The 20,812-nt window shown below is 40.4% G+C and overlaps 1 protein-coding gene across 1 annotated transcript; it reads right to left on the bottom strand.

The window, feature by feature from the left end:
* Positions 1–1,563: 1,563 nt before the first annotated feature.
* Positions 1,564–19,285, bottom strand: LOC120729935 (disintegrin and metalloproteinase domain-containing protein 10-like). Its single transcript, XM_040025948.1, has 16 exons — positions 19,093–19,285; positions 16,933–17,083; positions 14,861–14,979; positions 14,540–14,698; positions 13,905–14,005; positions 12,621–12,761; positions 11,457–11,549; positions 11,188–11,371; positions 10,567–10,730; positions 10,275–10,458; positions 8,590–8,740; positions 8,306–8,489; positions 8,090–8,198; positions 7,746–7,966; positions 7,516–7,642; positions 1,564–4,735 (listed from the first exon to the last, which is right to left on the bottom strand). The coding sequence occupies exons 1-16, from the start codon at positions 19,157–19,159 to the stop codon at positions 4,536–4,538; spliced, it is 2,355 nt and encodes a 784-aa protein (XP_039881882.1). The 5' UTR covers positions 19,160–19,285; the 3' UTR covers positions 1,564–4,535.
* Positions 19,286–20,812: the final 1,527 nt, after the last annotated feature.

Raw genomic sequence — 20,812 nt, forward strand, 5'->3', positions numbered from 1 at the left:
CTGTAGCCGAAGAAATGCGCAGAGAATCGATAGCGGGCCACATTCCCCTGCATGTGCAAATGCATGCTCCCTGGATTTTACTTACTTTTTTTATGGGTGTTACATCATTGAATGCACTCATGGAGCAAAGTGATCAATAAGTATAGGCAATAAATAATATAGTGCGTAACACACATGTAGAAGACACGAGCAGGCGGAATAAAAGCTTTTGATCAGCTGCTTTTTCCTTCCAACAAATGTATTCAAATAAATAAAAAAAATTATATCTGAGAGCAGGCAGCAATGGGTGTTGGATTGTGTGTCCTCCTGAAACAAAACATATATAAAGCTGTGCGCGTGTCTCTGTGTTGCTGATGCTGGTGACTCACAGGCTGCTGGGAAACCTGCAGCACCAGCATGGTCTCTGAAGCAGCTGCGCCCTCTGCTGTGAGCCTCACGCTACTGCATTTATCACAGTAAACAATGTTCACTCCAATGGTACTGTAATTTTTACAACAGGTTCTCATCCCAACCACATCAGGGGCGCCACCAAGGGGTGGGCAGTTGCCCCCCCCTCCCTCAACTGCATTAATTCTGCGCATCCAGTGCAGGTTCTTTGTTTGTGCTGCAGCCTTTATGGTGAGCAGAGCCTTGCTACTGCTTAGTCCACAAGTGCTAAGTTTAACTAAGTTTAACTAATGCTAATTTGTTATTAAGGGGCCCAGAGTATGCCAAGGAAATATCCCCCACAGCATAACACCAGCAGCAGCCTGAACTGTTAATCCAAAGCAGGATCCACACTTTCGTGCTGTTTACATCCCATTTTATTGTCTGAAATTGCGCAGACCAGGCAACATCTTTCCAGTTTTCCACTGTATAATTTTGTTGATCTTGTTTGAATTGTTGACTCAGTTTTCAGCTGGTGTGATCTTCTGCTGCTGTAGCCCATCTACTTCAAGGTTCGATGTGTTGTGCATTCAGAGATGGTCTTCTGCATACCTTGGTTGTAAAGAAATGATCCTCCCTTTTTTCTTTTTCATTCTCTGTAAATCCTACAGATGTCTATGTGTCATTGCTCAGGGCTGAAATATCAGCCTGTCTGGCACAAACAACCACGCCACATTCAAAGTCGCTTAAATCATCTTTTTCTAGCCATTCTGATGCCCAGTTTGATCTCTGGCAGGTTGTCTTGACCTTGTCAACGTGCCTGCACTGAATTGCAGGCACGTGACTGGTTGATTGCATATCGTGTTGACCACTTGAACAGGTGTACTTAACAACGTGGACAACAATTTTGCAAGTTTAACTTTTAACTGCTGTAAAAGGATTTCTTATTTTATTAGCGGTGTGTAGATGTTCGCTTCACTAACAGAGTATCACACAGATTGGAGTGGGATGGTGCTTTTCCTCAGCAGTGCTCGTATGAGAAAATAGAAAAACAGTTTGGTAAAAAAAAAAAAAAATTAAATTAAATTTAAAGAAATCACAAGATCGAATAACTTCACATCGATCTCTTACATTCTCCCCAAACGCAACTTTTTCCACAAACAAAATCAGCATCTTTCAAACACCATGACACCAGTCTGTAATGCAAGCTTTCCATTTATTTCAAGCCCAATGCAAATGACGGTTCATGTGTTAAATCAGGGGGAGTGGCCCTTTAAACATCTGGCTGCACAGTCCTCAGAACAAACTGCCTCACACGGAGAGAAAAATCCAGAGCACGCACACATTTACAGACAGCAAACAGGGGTCTATTTTATTTTGAATGAGTCTTTTAATTAATGCATTTCAAGTACTCCAAAAAATTACATCTCTTTGCACAATACAATTTGAATTTTTTTTTTTGTTGTTTTTTTTTTAGTAAAAATGTTCAAAGTGAACAAAAATTTCCGATACTGTATAAAACACAGTGAACATTAAAATCAGACAGTAGTATTACTTTTTAATCATGTGTTCTTTCGGCCTACGTCACCTACAACATTTTCAACTCAATTTGGACATTTTTCAGTGCACGTTTATTTAAAAACTTTACCAAGACTACGAAATTAAAAAGAAAGGAAATTTACAGGCATTATTCTTCTGCTCTTCTACCCAAACCATGCCACAGGATAACAAAGACAAAAATGAGAATGTAACATTGACTCCATCACACTGAATTGTTTTTAAGCATTGATGACGGTGGAGAAAAGTATCGTAAGCAAACTCCAGTTCAACTAGCACATATAAGAACAGAAAATAACTTAGAAGAGAGGAAAGTTTGTCACATATGAACATCTTTAAAACAACTTACTCTGGAATTAGGATACAAAAAAGAAATTAAACCGATGTATCAAAAATGTAATTCTCATTTTTCAAATGAAACGCAAATTTTATTCGATTTTTTTCCCCAAGTACTGTACAAGTTTACAGGTTCAGTTCTCCGGGCCCTGACAGGTGAGACGTGGCTCAGGAGATCAGATTTAAAAAGAGCTCAATTTTTGTACAGAGAAAAGGAAAACAAAAACAAAAAACACCCCGTCGACCCGCTCGATTCATCTGCCGCGTGAACGGAAAACCGTGAGGTGTCATTATGTTTGTCGCGTCCCCTCCAGAGCACATGTGTGGCTGTAATGACCAGATAGATATTAGTTATGATTAGTACCGCATGCATTTAAAGTATAGCCATAATGCCACGATAAAAATGAAGTCAGAGCACAGAAAGTCCTCCCACAGCATTTAATGCAAAAAAATAAAAAAAATAAATCTGCAACGTGTCGTTGCTGGAGCATCCCGTCGGGCGAAATGTCTGCCTGGTAGATGAAATGACAGGACTTTAACACACTATGTCATGATTACATGATCAAATCCTTCCAGTGAGTGTTGTGATTAACTTGGTTTTCCAAGATGCCCCTTTGGTGCAGCGAAGAGAGGAAGAAAACACCTGAGGTCGAATCGCACAGCCTTCATTTCATTCTCTTTAAAGTGGAAACCTCGCAGGTGCTTCCTGGATTTTAGGAAAACCTGTGCACTGCTCCGTAAAAGTTCTATGGCACGCTCATGTAAACTCTGAGGCCTGCACTCATGAGCTCTTAAGGGGAATTCAGTCCTTGAGATGAGAGATTGGACCAGAAGCTCGTTTCCCGTGGAAGCAGTGACCCCGCTGAGGGACGTGTTGGTGAATAAATGTGACAACACTGCTGCGTTACACCGCTCGCTCCGGCGGCCCAAAGTAAATAGTGTTGAGTGACATACAAACATTACAAACCTTGGTCAATTAATAGTCACATTTAATAAATGTGTCTGCATGCCCACATTAAAAACTTCTTAGTTTCGCTATCTGAAGAATAATAGAATGATTCCATCTTTTTTTTTTAAGTCATTTTTAAAATTTATTTCCACACTCATGTAAACTAACTCTGTAACATGATACACTCTCACTTCTACACTACGCCACAGCAGCCTTCACTCTTCACCTCGACTTCATATCTGAACAGGCAGGATCAACATCAGCTTCAGTTAGTGGTTATTCGTTCTTCATTATTATCAAAAACAAACAAAGAAACAAACTAACAGACAGTAAACGGTTGCACCAAACTAGGCGATTTCTCCTTCTGTTTCTGACCTCGTCCAGTTTGTTGTACAACAGGGGCAAGACATGATGTTAGCGAGACAATTTAAAAAAAAAAAAAAAAAGGTGAAATAAAGGGACCTTGAACAGAGAAGGCCTAAAACGTGGGATATGGCGACCTTGTTGTTCAAAGAAAAGCAAATCAAAACCTAGCGAGTTCATGAAAGTGAGAGAGATCCACCTGATTGGACTGCTGAGAGAACTCGATGGCGTCAAATCCTCAACGGCAGCGTCCAAGGAACTCACCACAACCGTCATTCTTTCATTTATGTGTTAAGAATCCTGAGAGCACTAACCGAAAAATTAAAGAAAACAAAAAAAAAATGAAGAATTACACATTTACAGTAGAAGAAATAGTTTGTTTTCACTTATGATACACTAAATATTTACAATCACATGCAGAAGACCATCTGCACGAGAGACCGGAGCCTGTGTCTTTTGCCGTTTGACATGTGTGAAATCACAAAAGTGCCGCAAATCCCCACTGAGTGTCTCTCATTCCTGGCTAAGATGACAAAAAAAAAAAAAAAAAAAAAAGAGTTCACCAGCAGCTACGAGCCTGTCACTCAAGAAGATGTTGCAGATGAAGAAAAAAGAAAAACAAAACAAACCACAGAATGAACTAAAGCTACAAATGATTCCTTAACTCCTTGGCACTCCTTAAAGAAAAAAAAAAGAAAAAACGATGGGGAAAAAATTTTTGCTAGATCGCACTGCAGTGGAAATGGCTGATGGTCAAGTCCCCTCCACAAAGAGCCAATCGAGTTGCTGAATAGCGTTTTCTCTTTTTCGCGTGTCTTGTTTTGTCTGTAGTTGGAGGATATGATGATGACTAACAACCATGTCAGGCGTTTCTTTGGATGGAGTGACGCTTTTGTTTCCCTCTGTAGGCACAAGGAGGAGCCAAGGCATTGGGGGGGGAGCAGGGGGAGCTGGGTGCAGGGTCTCAGCGTCTCATCTGGCCCATCTGATAGTTCTCTCTGGGCTGACGGTGGTGCCTCTGGGGCTGTGCCTGGCGCTGAGGCTGCCTCTGTGCCTGCCGCTGGCCGCCGTGGCCCCCGTGTCCGCTGTGGCCGTGCGGGTGCTGGGACTGGTGCTGCACCTGAGAGCTAGCATGCTGCTGCGCTCGTCGTCTTTTCAAAGTCCCTGTCAGAGGAAAGAGAGTTAACTTAGGCTCAAGAAAGACGAGTATCGTCCTAGATTTGTTTTGTTCAGCTGCAGCACTTGTTCCTAAGCTGGTGGTCTTGCAGTGTGATGAAGGATGATGTGTTTATCTCACATCTGTCATCTCTCATGTAGGGAAACTCAAAAAAATCACAAAGTATCAGCAGCTGTTCTTTCACAGCGGACAAAGAGTGACCCCTGCAAGTGAACGGGCCTACCTTGCATCGCATTCATCTTACAGGGTGATGTCATTTATGACCCCGCGGTACTGAAGGAATTTATTAAATCAGACCCCAATGTGAGGTTTATGCCATGGCTGTACTAAATTAGTAGCATTAGTAATTACCTAATTAGTTTTCTCATGTTTCTGTAATGTTTAATCCACCAGTACTGAATGTTAAACTTGACCAATTTCTGACTTCTTAGAAAAGTCCAAGTTCAGATATAAAAACGTTCAGTGAATTCAGTCATTTTTATTTTGAAGGAGATTTCAGATTCAGATTAACTTTATTATTCCCCCAAAAAGGGTAATTTGTTTGCAGCTTACTCACACAACCACTTATCACCAACACTGTTGCATGTCAATGCAGCGATCGACAACAATGAGGTCAAAAAATAAAAATGTATAACAACGTCTTTTGCCTTCTTTATCACCTGATTTTCCCAGAGTGAGCACAAATCTGACCCCAGTGATTTTGGAGGTGTTAACATTATGACTGAGAGTTTCCATCCTTAACAGGCAAAATACTGAACCAGCAGATAAAAGAAGATGTTAAAAGACTTTCAATAAACAAACAATAAAAGTTACACAAAAATAAACCTGTTCTCGTACGGCGTCCTGCAGCTGTCGGCGTACGTAATAAAAAGAAGGGGTGACAGAGCACAGCCCCGAAGTCAACGGGAGCTTGACACAATCCTACTGGATATTTGTCCATTAACGAGGACCTGTTGGACTCTTTCAGTGAGAAAGTTTAAAATCAGCATCAGGAGCTAATCTAAAAGTTTAAAAAGAGTCTCATTAAAAGCAGAGGAGAAATCAGCAAACAGAAGTCTTGCGTGAGGTGCTTATAGACTGTGTTTAACATCAAGTTTGACAGATTTTTTTTTGAATATTTGTGCTTTTTTGTATTTATGACAGGTGGTCTAATAAAAGTGTTAAACAATGTTTATTAGAGCCTGACTGAAAATACTATAGAAAGGGTACAAAAATGGTAAAAACCAACATAAACGTCCTATATATGTGTAAGATACAAGCAATCAAAGTGTTTGATGTGTGCATTTTTCCTCTGTAGGCTTCAACCCTGAACCCACACCTGGTAATCAAAGGTTTGAAAACCCTTGTTCTTAACAATCAAGTAAAGACATTGTCCAAAGCTGGTCTTTCTCACATGTAGGACACAGCAGGAGATATGGAGGCAGAACACCCACACACACACTCTCTCTGTTAGCTCATACCGACAGACTTACGATTTATTTTATTTACTGTCAGCGGTTAGCTTTGCTGTCCAAGACTTCAAGAAACCACCTGCCACTAACTGTAGCTGCAGCAGAAAGAAGCTAATTGTAAACAAGCTAGAGGGACCGATCTGTGGTCCTTTGATCTAGAAAAATAAACGGTTACACGTAGGCTGGAAGATCAGCACTCAAGTGGAGCTGAGCAAAACCCCATTCTGACTGCAGACGTCAACAACTTTAGGAAAGTTGGGCTGCTAATGTTATCAACGTGTAGCATGTGTGTACAACATGCCAAAAAACAGCAACTTGCAAAAATACTCTTAACAAAGAAAATGTCATTAAACTGCTCTTAAATACATGCAAACATTTTGTACTGATGTTACATCACCTTACCCATTACACTCCGCTTAATTTGAATATGCCTTTTAGAATATTCAACTACACTTTCTTCTTCTCTCACATTTAAACAAGTAGATCGGTTGCCATGACCACCCTTAGGCGCAACAGCACAGGATGCAGTGAGTAAACCAAAGTCATGTAGAGAAACTATAAGAGTAAGTAATCATAACACTGCTCTCATTCACAGGTATGACTGCAAGGTTAACAAGGCACACAGTGCAGTGGATTTAATGTGATGCTTTTTCGCCTGTGTGAACATTCAAAGCTCAATCTGAGTTTAATCTGGATCAAGTTTAGGAGCTCAGATCAAATCTGTAAGTGTTCTCAGGAAACTGTTCTCACAGCACTGCCCATATAAATTGTTAATAATCCCGTAAATGATAACATGAACTGCATGATTAATTTTACTTTACAGCCTGATAATAAATAGGTTTTTAAAAATATATCTGTATTTTTATTCGTTTGTGTCCCTGTAGTGTAGTGGTTTACACACTCTTAGCAAGCAAAAGCTCCCCAGTTTGATCGCGGGAGGAGACACAGCGAGGGCATCCGACGTAAAAATCTGCCAAATCAAACATGCGGAGCTACCCGCTGTGACAACCCGTTGTGAAAAAGGCAGGAGCTAAAAGTAGCTTTCATATTTACTGTAATCAGAGTGTCCTCGTAAAAGAGAGCTTTCTCTCGGTGGTTTGACCTGCCTGAATAAAAATGATATTTAACCCTCTCCCCCACCGCCAAAAAACACTGAATGTCACATTCAATTTTAAAGGAGGTTTGAAAGCAAACTGCAGACATGTGACTTAAAACATCTGGGTGGTCAGGTAAGTTATCTGAAAATCTTTCATGAAAATGCGTAACAGCTAAACGCTCTTATTAGATGAGGTCTCTTTTTAGTCTTCTGGACTCACCTGGAAGTGGTTTGGGTGGTGGAAGTTTGGGGTTGCTGCTGGGAGTATGCACACTACAGATCTTAATGAAACCAGCCATAAGCAAGATGAGGGCGATACCCATCAAGAGCACTGCCCACCAGTAAGCCTGGGATGAAAATGAAGCTCAAATCAAGCTCAATCAAATACAGAAAAGAAAAAGACCCCCCACATACTAACTAATCATTCACAATCAAGATGTCGACACGTACCACAATCCACTCGGCGATGTTCTCATACAGCTCAGGGTTAAAGATGGCCTTCTTTAGTCTGGCAAGTGGCCCATCAGCGTCCACCAGTCGGCACTTCATGAACACATCGCAGTAGCCCTTAAAGTCGTTGCAAGGCGAGCCAGCTGGCAACGTGGTGACCTTTTTATTGAAGAAACGAGCCAGGCGCTCTGATCCTGTGCTGCTGCATGTGCTGGGATTTGCTGTGCAGAGAGACAAATCCAGTTTAAAAAAAAAAAGAAAAAAAAAAAAGACAAAACTCACCTGTATATTTATAAAAGAAAGAGCCTGCTTGTAAAAGGTGTGAGAAAGGGTAAATGACTCACTTTTCTCCATGCAGCACACGTGGCAAAGCTCGGTCTCATCCTTGCCATCTTGGCTGGCACAGGTACACGCCTCGAGCCCGTACTTCTCACAGATGGAGCCGGAGCAGCCCTGCGGAGGAGGAGCACGAGGACAGGCGAGATCAGACACTTGCTAGTATGAGTACAGCGTTGCTATGACAACCAGTTCTTCAAGGTGTGATTTCTTCAGCCACTCACCCCGTTGAGGCAGACTTGAGTCTCTCCGTGGCAGGCGGTGAAGTTGGCCTTGGGCTCCGACGTGGGGCACTGGGCGCTGTCGCCCTTACACACGCCATGGTGAGCGCACTCCGACTCCTCTCGGCACTTGTCACCGCGAGCCTTGTAAATGCATTCGCTTGTACAACAAGGACCCTGGCTGGGACTTTTTGGGGAAGAGAAAAGCGCCGAGTTAAGACTCAAAACATGTGAACACCCTCTTTAAAAGATATTAAAATAACTGAAAAATAAAAATCGCCATCTACCTGCAGACTGTATGGTCCTTTAATGTGCACTTCTTGTTGTCAGGCTGGTTGGCATCATGGCAGCACTTGTCCTTGCACTGATCGCTGTAGCCACAATCGCACTGCTCACCAGGCTCCACCATACCATTACCACAGATGGGCTGGCCAGACTCTGTTTTGAAGAAAAGAAAAAAAGTGTTGAGCCCTTTGCGGAGCAAGCTCAAAGTTTAAATTAGACAGTTATTAAATAATATCAGGGGTTTTTATGAATTACAGACTTTTTGATGCTCTGTAGAAGAAAACCGCCTTCTCCTAGTCAGGTGTGACAGTGAAAAATTGTCCCCCAGTTTATTTTCTATATTTACACATTGAGATTTTTGATTGTTTTAAGGTTTTTACACACCAGACGGATAATAATCGTACGAACATTTTGTGTGTTAAAAATATTTTTGGACTCGCCCATTCCTAATGCACCCTTACACAGGATTGTGCAACTTGCTGGACAAATTTGCTGGATTAATTTTTTCGGATCAGACCTCTGCATTTGGCAACAAGTGTAATTGCAGCACAAAATGTGCACCGCTACTGAGTATACAATGATAATATAATAGTAAAATAATACTATTTTATCTTAGACACACAACTAGATGCTGCTCCGGGTCAATCGATCAGATGTGGTCCCAACTCTGCCAACAAGAGTTCAAACTGCCCGACTGACGGTATGTAGGAAAATGGTTGTGATGCAGCTTCAACTCGTGGGTCAAACCATGAAATTCTTCCTGCTGCTGTCTTCTCCTGAGAACTGGATGAACTCAGATTCTTCCTTTTCACATTTACAAACATCAGGACCAACTCGTCATTGCTTGATCATCACTTGATGTCGACTCCATGTTTTGACTCCCATAGTGTGTTTTTTGAGGAGACATTTTTTTGTGTGCAAAATTTTAACAAAATAAAAGTTTGCTTCTTAAAAATTTTAAATTTCATGGGGGTTTTTTTTTCTGCAAAGTGCTTTTTGTGTAAAGGCCTGAACCATTAGAAAAATGCACAAAAATTTCCTTCACTGTGTACACAAATCATGCTGACGGTAGTGGACCCTCATCCCCCAAAGGCTCATTCTGAGCGTGCATGCACACCAAACCCTTGAATGCTGCTCTGGAGAGAATGAGTTGCTGGGGCAAAAAAAGAAAAAGAAAAATAGAAAAGGACCCTTCAAAGAGCCAAAAGCATAAACCCAAAAAAACGTCGGTTTGTGGGTGGGTGTATTAAGGCAGTGTCTGAAAAGCTAAAGCATTTTTCAGTCATATCAGTGCAGCCAAGATGCACATCACTTTGAACAGCTTGTGCAAAACAAGAAGATTTTTCAGACACGCCAATCACATGGTGAATTAATCGAGTGACTTCTGAAGCATCGGTTTGCTGTTCTACTGACTCAAAAGTGTGAAACTGGCAAGAAAAAAAAAAGACAAAGAAAAAAGATGACAAGGTTTACTTCCATAGTCTGCCAAATACTGTACAAAAATACCATGGACTAATGCCAAGCTGGCTTTTCTAAGCTGATACTAGCCAATAACTTCTCAGGATGCCTGAATTCTTTCACTAATTAAGAGTTTGCGGTAAAAATATTCCACACCATCAGAAGAACCCTAACCCGGATCACGAGTTAAGATCGAGGCCCTAGATCCAACAGAAACAGTAAAACGTACCGACGAAGCAGTTGTTCCTCTTTTTTTCCAGCACCTGGCTGATGTTGCGAATGCTGCAGAGGGAGAACTTGTTGTTGTTAAGCTTGTCTCCAGATGTAGCCCTTGCATACATGATATAATTGCCCTTCTCCTTCTTGTCTTGGCTTTTGGATTCCCCTGGTGTGCACTCAGATCCAGAGTCATGCTGGCAGCGAGGAAGAAAAAGAAAATCAAAGATTAAAAGCAAAAAAAAAGGGACAAAGAGTACAGGCATCATAAATTCCTTCTCACCGTGCATAAATGCGGCACTCACCGGGGAGCCAAAGTTGTGGCCTACTTCGTGTGCAAAAGTGATATGGGAGACTTTCGGAGGTACGTGGGAGGCGTAGTTCTGTACAGTGATTATACCAGTGTTGAGAGACTTCTTTTTTCCGTCTGAGTACAGCTTGCTTTTTTCACAGATGCCTCCAGAGCTCCCTGAGAAGGAAAGGCACAATTTGCAACAAACTAAATACGGAAAGATTTCGCTCAATGAAGAGAGTGAATGTGATTAATTTAACACCAGCTATTCAAATAAGTGACAGGAGGCCTTATTTAAAAACATACTTCATCATCATGTTTACAGTACATGCTGAAGACAAATTTTGTTTGTCATTACTGAGAGAAGATGCCCATCTTACTGCAGCAAATTTGCAATTTAACTGCAGTGCTTTCAATTAAAAACTCAAATCAACCCCAGCGTAGAGTTAAAACAGACTGCAACAAATATCTGCCGACAGTTTTAAAGAAAAATATGTTCCTGCTTGATGAGCTTCAGTCTACATTTGCGAGGACAAATTCCTGCTAAGGAATGTGAAAAAAATGATGTTTTTGTACCTTTCTGTAAAAACAAGACACAGACTGCTTGCTTATCACAAGAATAAGATTTGCGTACCTGAGGGCGCTCCCACCCAGGCCAAACCCAGCACCCCATCGTCAAAATCTCTGTCAGTGAAAACATAAGCCAAGCAGTAGTCGTCGTGGTTCTGCTCCGAGTTCAGCTCCAAAAACTTCTCCACACCAATGTTGGCAAAGCGGAATGGGTTGGACTTGTCCCTCTCATCATTGGTGGTGTTTATCTGCGAAGACAGGAGACAGCTGGTTCACAGGAAAGACTGTGAACAGACCTGAAATGCAAAAGCGGCCGATCTGCAAAAGACTCACCCGGATCCGTTTCACCATGAAACTGATGTTACGAATGCCCATGAAGTCTGTGCCTTGATAAATGGCATCAATGGCCTTCACATGACTGGAGATCTGAAGGAAGTACGAGGTATTCATACTTTTAATAGCTGACATTTCACTCAAGTACGCCGTATGTGATGGTACAAGTACTAACAAGAGCTGCTATTACGTAGCTCTATTGCTAACAACAACAGCTAACAGAAACAGTAGGCTAATATCATACATACTCAACTGGCTATATGTGGTTTTGGCATTAAAAAATAAATAAATCAGTGTTTATGCCAGGCGTGGCACTGACATTACCCATGCGGTGCTTGTCAAATGGCACTGTACGACAACACTGACATCAAACTGACGTCACATCTGCCGTCGCAGGCAGCCATTTCTGCAACTCTTTATTTTTGTAACCTGATGCATTGTTCCACTGCCACCGGGTTGAAGAGGCAAGTTTACGATCGTATAGGTTTATACCATCATTTTAATGACATATCAATACAGAATCTCTGACAGTCACAGATCGATGAGAGGGAGATGGTACAAGAATAAACTTTCTGATAATAAACAAAGCTAAAAGAACAAACAGACGCTAAATAATTAAATCAATAGATAGATAGACAATTTCTATGCTTCCACTTTTGACTTCTTCTATATCAGCACTGATGTGGAGGTATTGTCTGACACCTGCGACACCTATCGTTCAGGAGAATACCGCGCGCATAAAAGGATCATGTAATCAAGGTTATACTGGGGGCTTTAAGCTGGTGGAAAAACTGAAGTGGCAACGTGTAAACTATAAAGGGAGTAGACCGAATAATAAGCTACTGCTGGCAATAATATCTTCCTATTGCTGCTAGCCTCCTGTATACTAAGTTAGCTTAGCATACAGATTAGGAAAAATGGAAAACAGCCTCACTCTCATTAGTTGAGCGCAGTAGTTAATGGGCAGTGCTTGAGTGGTGCTAATGTCTTAGTATAACTCTCCCCAGAAAATGATAATAGATTTGCCAAAATATGACAATTCCTACACCGTAACTGCAACTCTAATAGAAATTGTACTTTGTGGACAATTTCTCTTATCAATATATTCCTAGGCTTTAGAAAGTATTAAGAGTAGTATATACCAAGTCACTTGCTGTGCGTTACCTGCGCTATGACAGCTTCTCTACTCTTGTAATACTTGAAGAAGAGGTGGTCGGTCTGAATAAAAAGCTGACATGTGTTTTTCTCAGCCTGGGCCATCCTCTTCTTCCTCAGCAGCTGGGTGTCCAGATCAGTGTGGACTTCCTGGTGTGAGTGAGACGGAAGAGGCAGAGCAGGAAACACACAGTTAAATAAAACATATTTAAAGGATTTTTCCACCAAACAGTAAAAAGAGTAAATAAATAATGTCCGGTATTTTTAGGCTGTGGTTCTTCAGCTGCAGTATGTTCATGAAGCTCTATTCTGCAGAGGAATATGTGCTTTCTATGTCACATACAGGGTGGAGGGAAAAGGCTGACCACTGCCACTGATGGACACCTATCTCAGTTTTAAGGTGTTCAGTACTTTTCGGTCACAGAGTTTTGCAGTGACATGTCACACCAAGTGAGTCAGAAGTAACCTATAAATCAAACTAATGCTTTTTTGTTAATGTGGTTTAAATTGAACACAGACATATTTTATTACTGCCTGCTATATCTGATTGGATTGGAGCTAAGAGGCACAGCTTGAGATAAGGTGTTACATTTTATTGTCAGGCACCAAATTGAACATTATGCCATCCTGTTTGAGTCTATCACTTGAATGTGATAATAATACACGTGAGGCTTAGATGCTGCTTTCCATATTTCTGAATCCAAAAGGATGTCTAAATCTGAAGTTTAGTGTCGCAAACGCGACACTAAACTTGATCTGTGAAGATATGATGAAATGTCTAACTGTGCCCATCTTGCAGTGATAAAGAATCTTTCCCCAAAATTTCCTGGATTGAGATCTGAACTGACTCCAAGAATGATTCATTTCTGCAATGTGGGCCAAGCCTGAAATCTGGAAAATTTTTCATGCAGTTAAATCTTTAACTTTTTGAGTAATCCTGCTCCCACTCCTCTACAATGGTAACACATGAACGGGTGAACTTTTATACAGATGATCGTCTGGCCAAACTAAACCGTGTCGTAATACAATTTATGGAAATCTGTGAAATAACAATCATATGCAAAACTATATATAAAAAAAAATTACATATTAATAATAAAGTGACAAATCTTAACTGTGACTATACTGGTTTAACACTTACATGGTTATAACTTACAACATAGAACCAGGCACAGAGACTTTAAAAAGACATCTCTAGGTATCTTTGACCCTGACTAAGTAGTACCATAAAATATCCTCAAAGATCTTCACTAAACCCTGTCAGGGTTTATTGTAGTGTGTGGTGAAGTTAACCTTAGGGGGCTGCTCCACGGCAGAGGTTTGGTATTTCTTCATCTTTTCAAACACAGAGCTATCGGCACAGCCTCCCTCTGGGCCATACTTGTGCGGGTAGTCTGTATGAGAGAGACAGACACAACACTGTTAGGATTATGGGAGACAATGTTAGCTACTTAACCCCGTGAGTCACTCTATTTCAGGCGCTATTCACGATCAGCTAATGGAAGTACTTACACGTCACTTGAGCCTAGCTTTGCTGTGTGAGTTACTTTCCTGTCGCTCTCATTAGTGATTCCTCTCACAATTATGTTTAATTTGCCCCTCAGCCACACGCTATGTGTACACAGATGATGTGAAATTATGATTTGCAAGTGTAGTGAAGTGTACTTGGTGCTCACTATTAGTATCAACATTGCAAAGCCTGCTGAAATGAGCCAGTACCCAAGAGCAAGATTGTGTTACTCAGCTAATGAACACCCCAGGTGTCTGTGCTCCCCAGGGGGGCCTATCACACCAGTCTGCCTCCATCGGCTCGGCAGCACTAACCTCGCACTTTCCAGTCACACACACATATATCTAAACACACACTCGATGATCACGGGATAATAGCCTGTCAAAGTATTTGCGTGGCTAAAGGTGCAGGGACTCACGTATGTCATCTTCATGGTAGATGACAGAGTGGAAGGGCACGTCCTTGTCCTCAAGGTATCTCTCCGCAGGCTCCACGTAGTAAGTGCCATGGTAGCTCTGAATAAAACCCTCAAATTTACCATCCACAATGGAGCCATGAGTCAATGTGCCTTTCTCGCCTGGGAGTCCAAATCGTACAATTATAAGCATCAGAAGATTGACACAGAAGAGGGTGCATTTGCATTTGAGAAAAACAAAGCCAACAGTTATTTGAAAAATCCCCTAGAGCAGCAGTACTATAGTGACACATTTAAACAACTGTGAAAAATTTATAGTCTTACCAAAGATTTCTCCAGTGTAGATGTGAGAGGTATCATATGGAATCTCTTCACCTGAAACATCTACCTTCAAATCTGGGGAAAACAAGGTGGTATCTCTCTTCATTCGTAAATTAAAGTGCCTGAAATCAAAGAGATAAAAAAGAAGGCCTTCAGATTCAGGAGAGGAGCTGCAGTTGGCCTTAAGTAGTGGAAGTAAGCAACATTTACCCAGCCTTCTCTAAAAATGAACCTGCAAATTAAAAGGGGGGTGGGGTCGAAGCAAGAGCATTCGCAGAGAAAAACAAAATTAAAAACCCACCAAATACGCCGTTTTCTGCTGCAGATGCAAAACTGCAGCATTTAAATTTGTAAGAGACCAAACAGAAAATTTGAAATTAGGGCATCTAGCAACAGTGCTGTGTTTTTTTGTAGTTCAAACATATGGAGAGGGGAAAAAAAAAAAAAAAACATGTTACAGTAAACCTCGGATTTCATGGAACACCTACACAGTGCTCTTATTGTACGCTCGCATTGTGTGAAAGTTGCTGTTCTCTAGGTCCGTGAACAGACGAAACACAAAGCCTTTGTAAAATTTAGATCTGAAGCCTAATATAATAGCAAACAATACATCCTGCAACGTGCACAATGCCTAGTGAATCACTGTTTCTTTGTAGGAATCTCAGGGGAAAACTCTGCGGTACATTAACATGTTTATTGGCTGTTTCAGATACATACAGAACTCTGCAAAGGTTTTAGGCTCTCGGGATGTTAGCCACTGCTCAATCCTATTAAGGAGGCATGTGAGAGGTCCAAAATCTTTATTCTGTAGGATGGCAATGGGCCCAAAAAACCCCAACAAGAGTCAAAGTCCGTTCTTTGGCGACAAGAACAAGGAGTCTTGCAACAGATGGTAAAGCTCCCACACTGTGATCACAACATCAACGTGGACTCAGTCTGGGATTCCATGAGAAAATAACACAGAGAGCCATAATTTACAGAAAAATAGGGCATTTGTCAAAGATGTGTGAAGGAAACTACTGCCCCAGCACTCTGAACTAAAAACCTAAGAACTGGTGGCGTTTTAGAGGCAAACCTTATACTGCATATGAATCTAAAAGCATCCTCACTGTACTATTAGTGGCTGTTAGTGTAAAGCACAAGACATTTTGTTCAAATGTCAAAAAGGAAAGGCAGGTGGTGTGCTGCAAATTAAACAGAAGAATCAGGAGTTCTCTCTCTAGCTTTGTCGTAAATTCAAAAGGAAAAGAATATGATGCGTTTTTTTTTTTTTTAAAGGAAGAGACATCTTCCTTCGGAGTTCGCCTTGCTCTTATGATACGCTTCCCTATTAAGCTGCATCTGAGTTTAGAAACAGCAGGCCCTGTTACAGGAAGGGCAACAAACTGCCTTTGCCAAGATCCCCGCCAGATGGTCGTGACTTTGTCATGGATGCTTTTTCACAACACCACCTCCTCGAAATATTAGATAAAGAACCATGACAAGGACGATTAGTATCAACCCATAAACGATATTTGGAGGGGTTTCCACTCAGGCAGCATGAAACACCACATACATCACAGAGCTAACGAACACAGACAAATACATGCACAGTTTCACTTTAACTGCAGGGAATAAGAACACCTGGACAACAGCAATTATTTTGAGCTCAGGTTTGTGTCTTTAAATAGCCCATTTCTATCCCACCAACACAGTTAGTTTAAGCAATTAAACAAACATTAGAGTAGTTGCCGGTTAATTCAACCAATCAAGGAATACTGAAGCTCCAGGGGAGAGCAGAAAACCCACACAGAAAATAATTCTGATCATTAAAATCCATCCTGAACACTGACCTAACATGATGCACCAGCGCATGTTTTTGATTTTGTAAAACAACTTTCAATAAAATTGCAAATCCCCCAACACAGAAGACCTCCAACTTTAATCATAAACAGCACAAGTACACGGGACGGTGTTTGCAAATGAATAAACAGACAAATGAATAAAGATACATGAAGAGAAAGGGGGAAAAAAGAAAAACAGATGCAGACAGACTTTACCTTTGGATAATATCTAGGAAAAGAAAGTGCACGAACCTTCCATGGGCATGAAAATCTAAATGCAGGTACTTGTCTTCATGAGAGAGTGCCCTCTTGGCCCTCTGATGCTTGCTGTGCACAAGCTCTGTGTCATAGGACAGGCCTTCATAGTGGCGGATGTACTTGTTCAGGGGATTTCTATAGTGTCCTGTGTGAAAAGAACGAAAGAACATCTGTTAAAGAAAGGTATGTGTGCATGTTTTTTTTTTTCCCCTCAAATATATACATACAGCGGCAATTGAAAAAAGAAAAAACACGTTCCCTACTCATTAGAAACTGGGATGCGATTCTAGTTGGCAACACAAACTATTCCTAACAGAAAGACTCAAAAGAATATGTACAAAAGCTACATTTGTAAACAACTGACGCACTGCTCACGTTAGGGTGGTTTAGATACCCGTAAGGCGGATAATCTGGACAATATTTGACAGGCAGGATTACAATACAGGAAACAGACAGCAAATCAGTATGGTCTGGGTTTTAACATTTAACTAAAATCTATTTAAGCCAAATGAATGGCAGCCTTAGACTAACTCTCAACGACAGCCCACAGCGTCACCGCTTAATTATTTCGTCACCAGAAGACTGGGTAGTGGGCTTGAAAGAAAGCAATTCTTAACCGTCTCCACACATTTTGCCCACTGTTTCACACTGAAACAAAAATGGGTTTTTTCTAGATTGATTTTGTTTATGGCATCTATTCCCCCAATGAATGTTGGCATGTTTTCCACATACATATACACCACTTTCCTCAGTGTAAGGTCAGATCGCTGCTCCATATAAAAAAAAAGAGAGAGAAGCTTTTTTAGAAAACAGAGTCCATGTAATTAGGCTTCTCTGGCAGGTAATTATGCCTGACTAGTGAGCCATAAATTACAGGATTCTGTGCAACATTATAACAAAGATGGATAAGTAGACCAGGCTTCAGCTACTTCCCTTTTCATGTGCGGTATGAAATATTTAGGTGGTAACATTAAATTTTTCATTGAGGTGACTATGAGAAGTGAAGGCCATGACTATATCTCTGAAATAAATTAATTTCTAAAGACTTACAAAACATAAAGAAAATGTGAGGAGCCAAGACTGATACACTTCAAAAACACTAATCAAAGAGAAACATTAAATATAGGAAAATATGAGACAAGTTGGACTTAATTTATCTTAAAAGTTGGGAAAACTGCTGTGTTACAGTAGCCAAAAACAACATAGGTCAAAAAAAAAAAAAATACTGAATCAGAATCAGAAAGTAAAAATTAGAAAAAAGAAATCAAGCTGAAATCCAGGTATGTGAATGAATAGCTTGAGTACATTGTAATAAATAAAAAGAAGTATTGTGGTGTTAGGCATGAAGGATTTCCTGTAGTTTAGACTAGATTAGATTAATAAAAGAAGCATTGCAAGCAAAAACCACTGTGTAATTGTATATGTATCTGTGTATATGACTCCTAAATTTAGCTGAGAACATTAGGATTTAAAAGCACAGCATCGGCATATAGTGGTAGGATGGCAGAAGTGCATTACACGTCAATACTGCATTTTACACAGAGCAATTTGGCACCCACACACACATAGACACACACAAAAACTATTTTTATTAAAATACTGACTGCAGGTTGATTTGACTTAAAACACCACTGACAGGGAGCAAAACTGCAGACAAAATTATGCCAGCAAAATGCGAAAACTTGTGTCTTTTACACTGAACACAGGTTATTTTCGGGGCTAAACTGTTGTTGTTGTTGTTTTAATAATGACAGAACAATTAGCTGCTAAAGTGGCAGCTAGCTCAGAGCTAACGCTGCTTTAACAGTCGGCATCTCCATCTTCTCATAACAATGGCTGTCGGCGCCGCTCGCACGGTAACAACAAAACCCTCACCCAAAAGCTGGCGATAAAAAACGGTGACAACACACGGACGTAACTCCCCAATGTCCGTTTATTTCAATCGACTGCGCGAATCCGAGTCCGCTTTTAAGCTATGTGTGATTTGTCGCCTTGAAGTAATACGGCAAAAAGGGTGCAGTCCTCTTCATAACAAGCAGGCCCTGCTGATCCCTTCTGTAGCTAGCAGGCTATCGGGATTTCTGCTCCTCTCCGCTCGCTGCTTCATGGATTCAACACAACTCGATTTGCTCCGACAGAAACCGCCTCACTCACCTTGGGTGTAGTTTAGCAAGTACACGAAGAGGAAAACTTTAAGGAGAAGGGTATGTGACAAATCCATTGTTAGAGCATTGATGCCGTTTTCACTTTATTGTCCTACTTAGATAGGCGCAGACGCCCTGTGTGTTTATTGCAGCTTCCTCACATCGCCTCCTCTCCCTCTCTCCAGCGCCGTGACGTCAGACGCAGGATAGCCTGGCATCCCTTCCCCCAGAAGCGTCCATGATCCACCAGGCCTGCATACATTACAACACTCAGTGTGCCTCGGATCTAGTGTGTGTAATATATAAATATATGCACACATCCATAAACATGAAAATTCTACAGTTTTTCTCAGCATAACTACTTAACTGCTCAATTATTTCAGCTACAGGGCTTTTAGTACAATTGCAGATGATTTTACATTAATATTACATAAACATTCACTGTTGAAGCCACTTTATGCAAAACTGTGAAACACCCCCAAGTATCAACCTCCCACTGTGAATGATACTGCTACTTGAGGTTTTTTTTTTTTTTAAATGTCCACCAAGCAGGTTGTGATTGGCTGGTCTGCCAGAGAGCGATATTGGATACTTTGTGTCAAACCAGTGACGTATGCCTCTGATTTATGACAGAAGAAGTAATTAAAGGTAATGGCAATCACAATGTTTCTGAATATTATAAATTATGATATATTTAATAACTCGTTAATAATGAATAATCACATTGTTTAACACATTTTCACACACAAAACAGTTTTTGTCATAAAGTAAATGTTTTGGCTTAAAACGATAACAGCGCACCATTATGAATTATTATTCCATCATTTTAATTTCTATCTCAAACATCCTATTCATCAGCCTTTTCCGTCGCCATATTTTCATGATCAGATTTTTTTGGTCAGAATATTATTGATTATTATCGAGTTATGAAATATCATAAAAAGTATTACTGCTTTGACACTTGGTACCTAATATCATCTCTATTGCTTCTTAGGATAGCTCAAAAAGTTGTTTCTGTTCATCTGGGCATAGAAACGTTTCGTCACTCATCCAAGTGACTTCTTCTGTCTCGGCTGAGTGGTGTTTCCTTAGCCTTATAAACATCACCTTTGCACAATGACTGAAACTAGCACCAATGATGAACAATGGGCTGTGAGGTCAGTTTCTTGATCATTAAATTGGCAGATGTACAGATGAACAGAAACAACTTTAGGGTTTTCTTACCTGGATGATTGAGCATGTATCAAAACTTTTTTTGTTTGTTTTGTTTTGTTTGTAACTACCTGTTTTTTGGCACTTAATATTTTTATTTCCTTTACTATTTTCTGCTGTACAGTGCTTTATGACTGTGAAAAGAGCTTAATAAATAAACTTAATTTATTAATTTACTTACAAATTTCAAAGAGCTAAAACATGAACATTAGATAACAAATTCACTGTTTATGCTACAAAATAGTGAAAACACTTTTTTGGCCTCTAGTTTTGATCATTAAGTGCTTACTTTTACTTCCACCGAGGAGGTTGTGGTTGGTTTGTCTGGGTGTTAGCAGCATTACTCAAAACCTGTTTGGACAGGTTGGAATAATTTCTTTTACAATTATCAAATTGAAATAAAAAAAACATTAAAATTAACATTTATCCATCTATTATTCTTTTTTATTTTGTGGTTGTAGGTTTGGCATACTTTATAAATTCTCATAAACTGCCAAAAACGTATGTTGCTTCATTCA

The sequence above is a fragment of the Simochromis diagramma genome, unplaced genomic scaffold, assembly GCF_900408965.1.
Source record: "Simochromis diagramma unplaced genomic scaffold, fSimDia1.1 OVJJ01000293.1, whole genome shotgun sequence".
NCBI lineage: Eukaryota > Metazoa > Chordata > Actinopteri > Cichliformes > Cichlidae > Simochromis > Simochromis diagramma.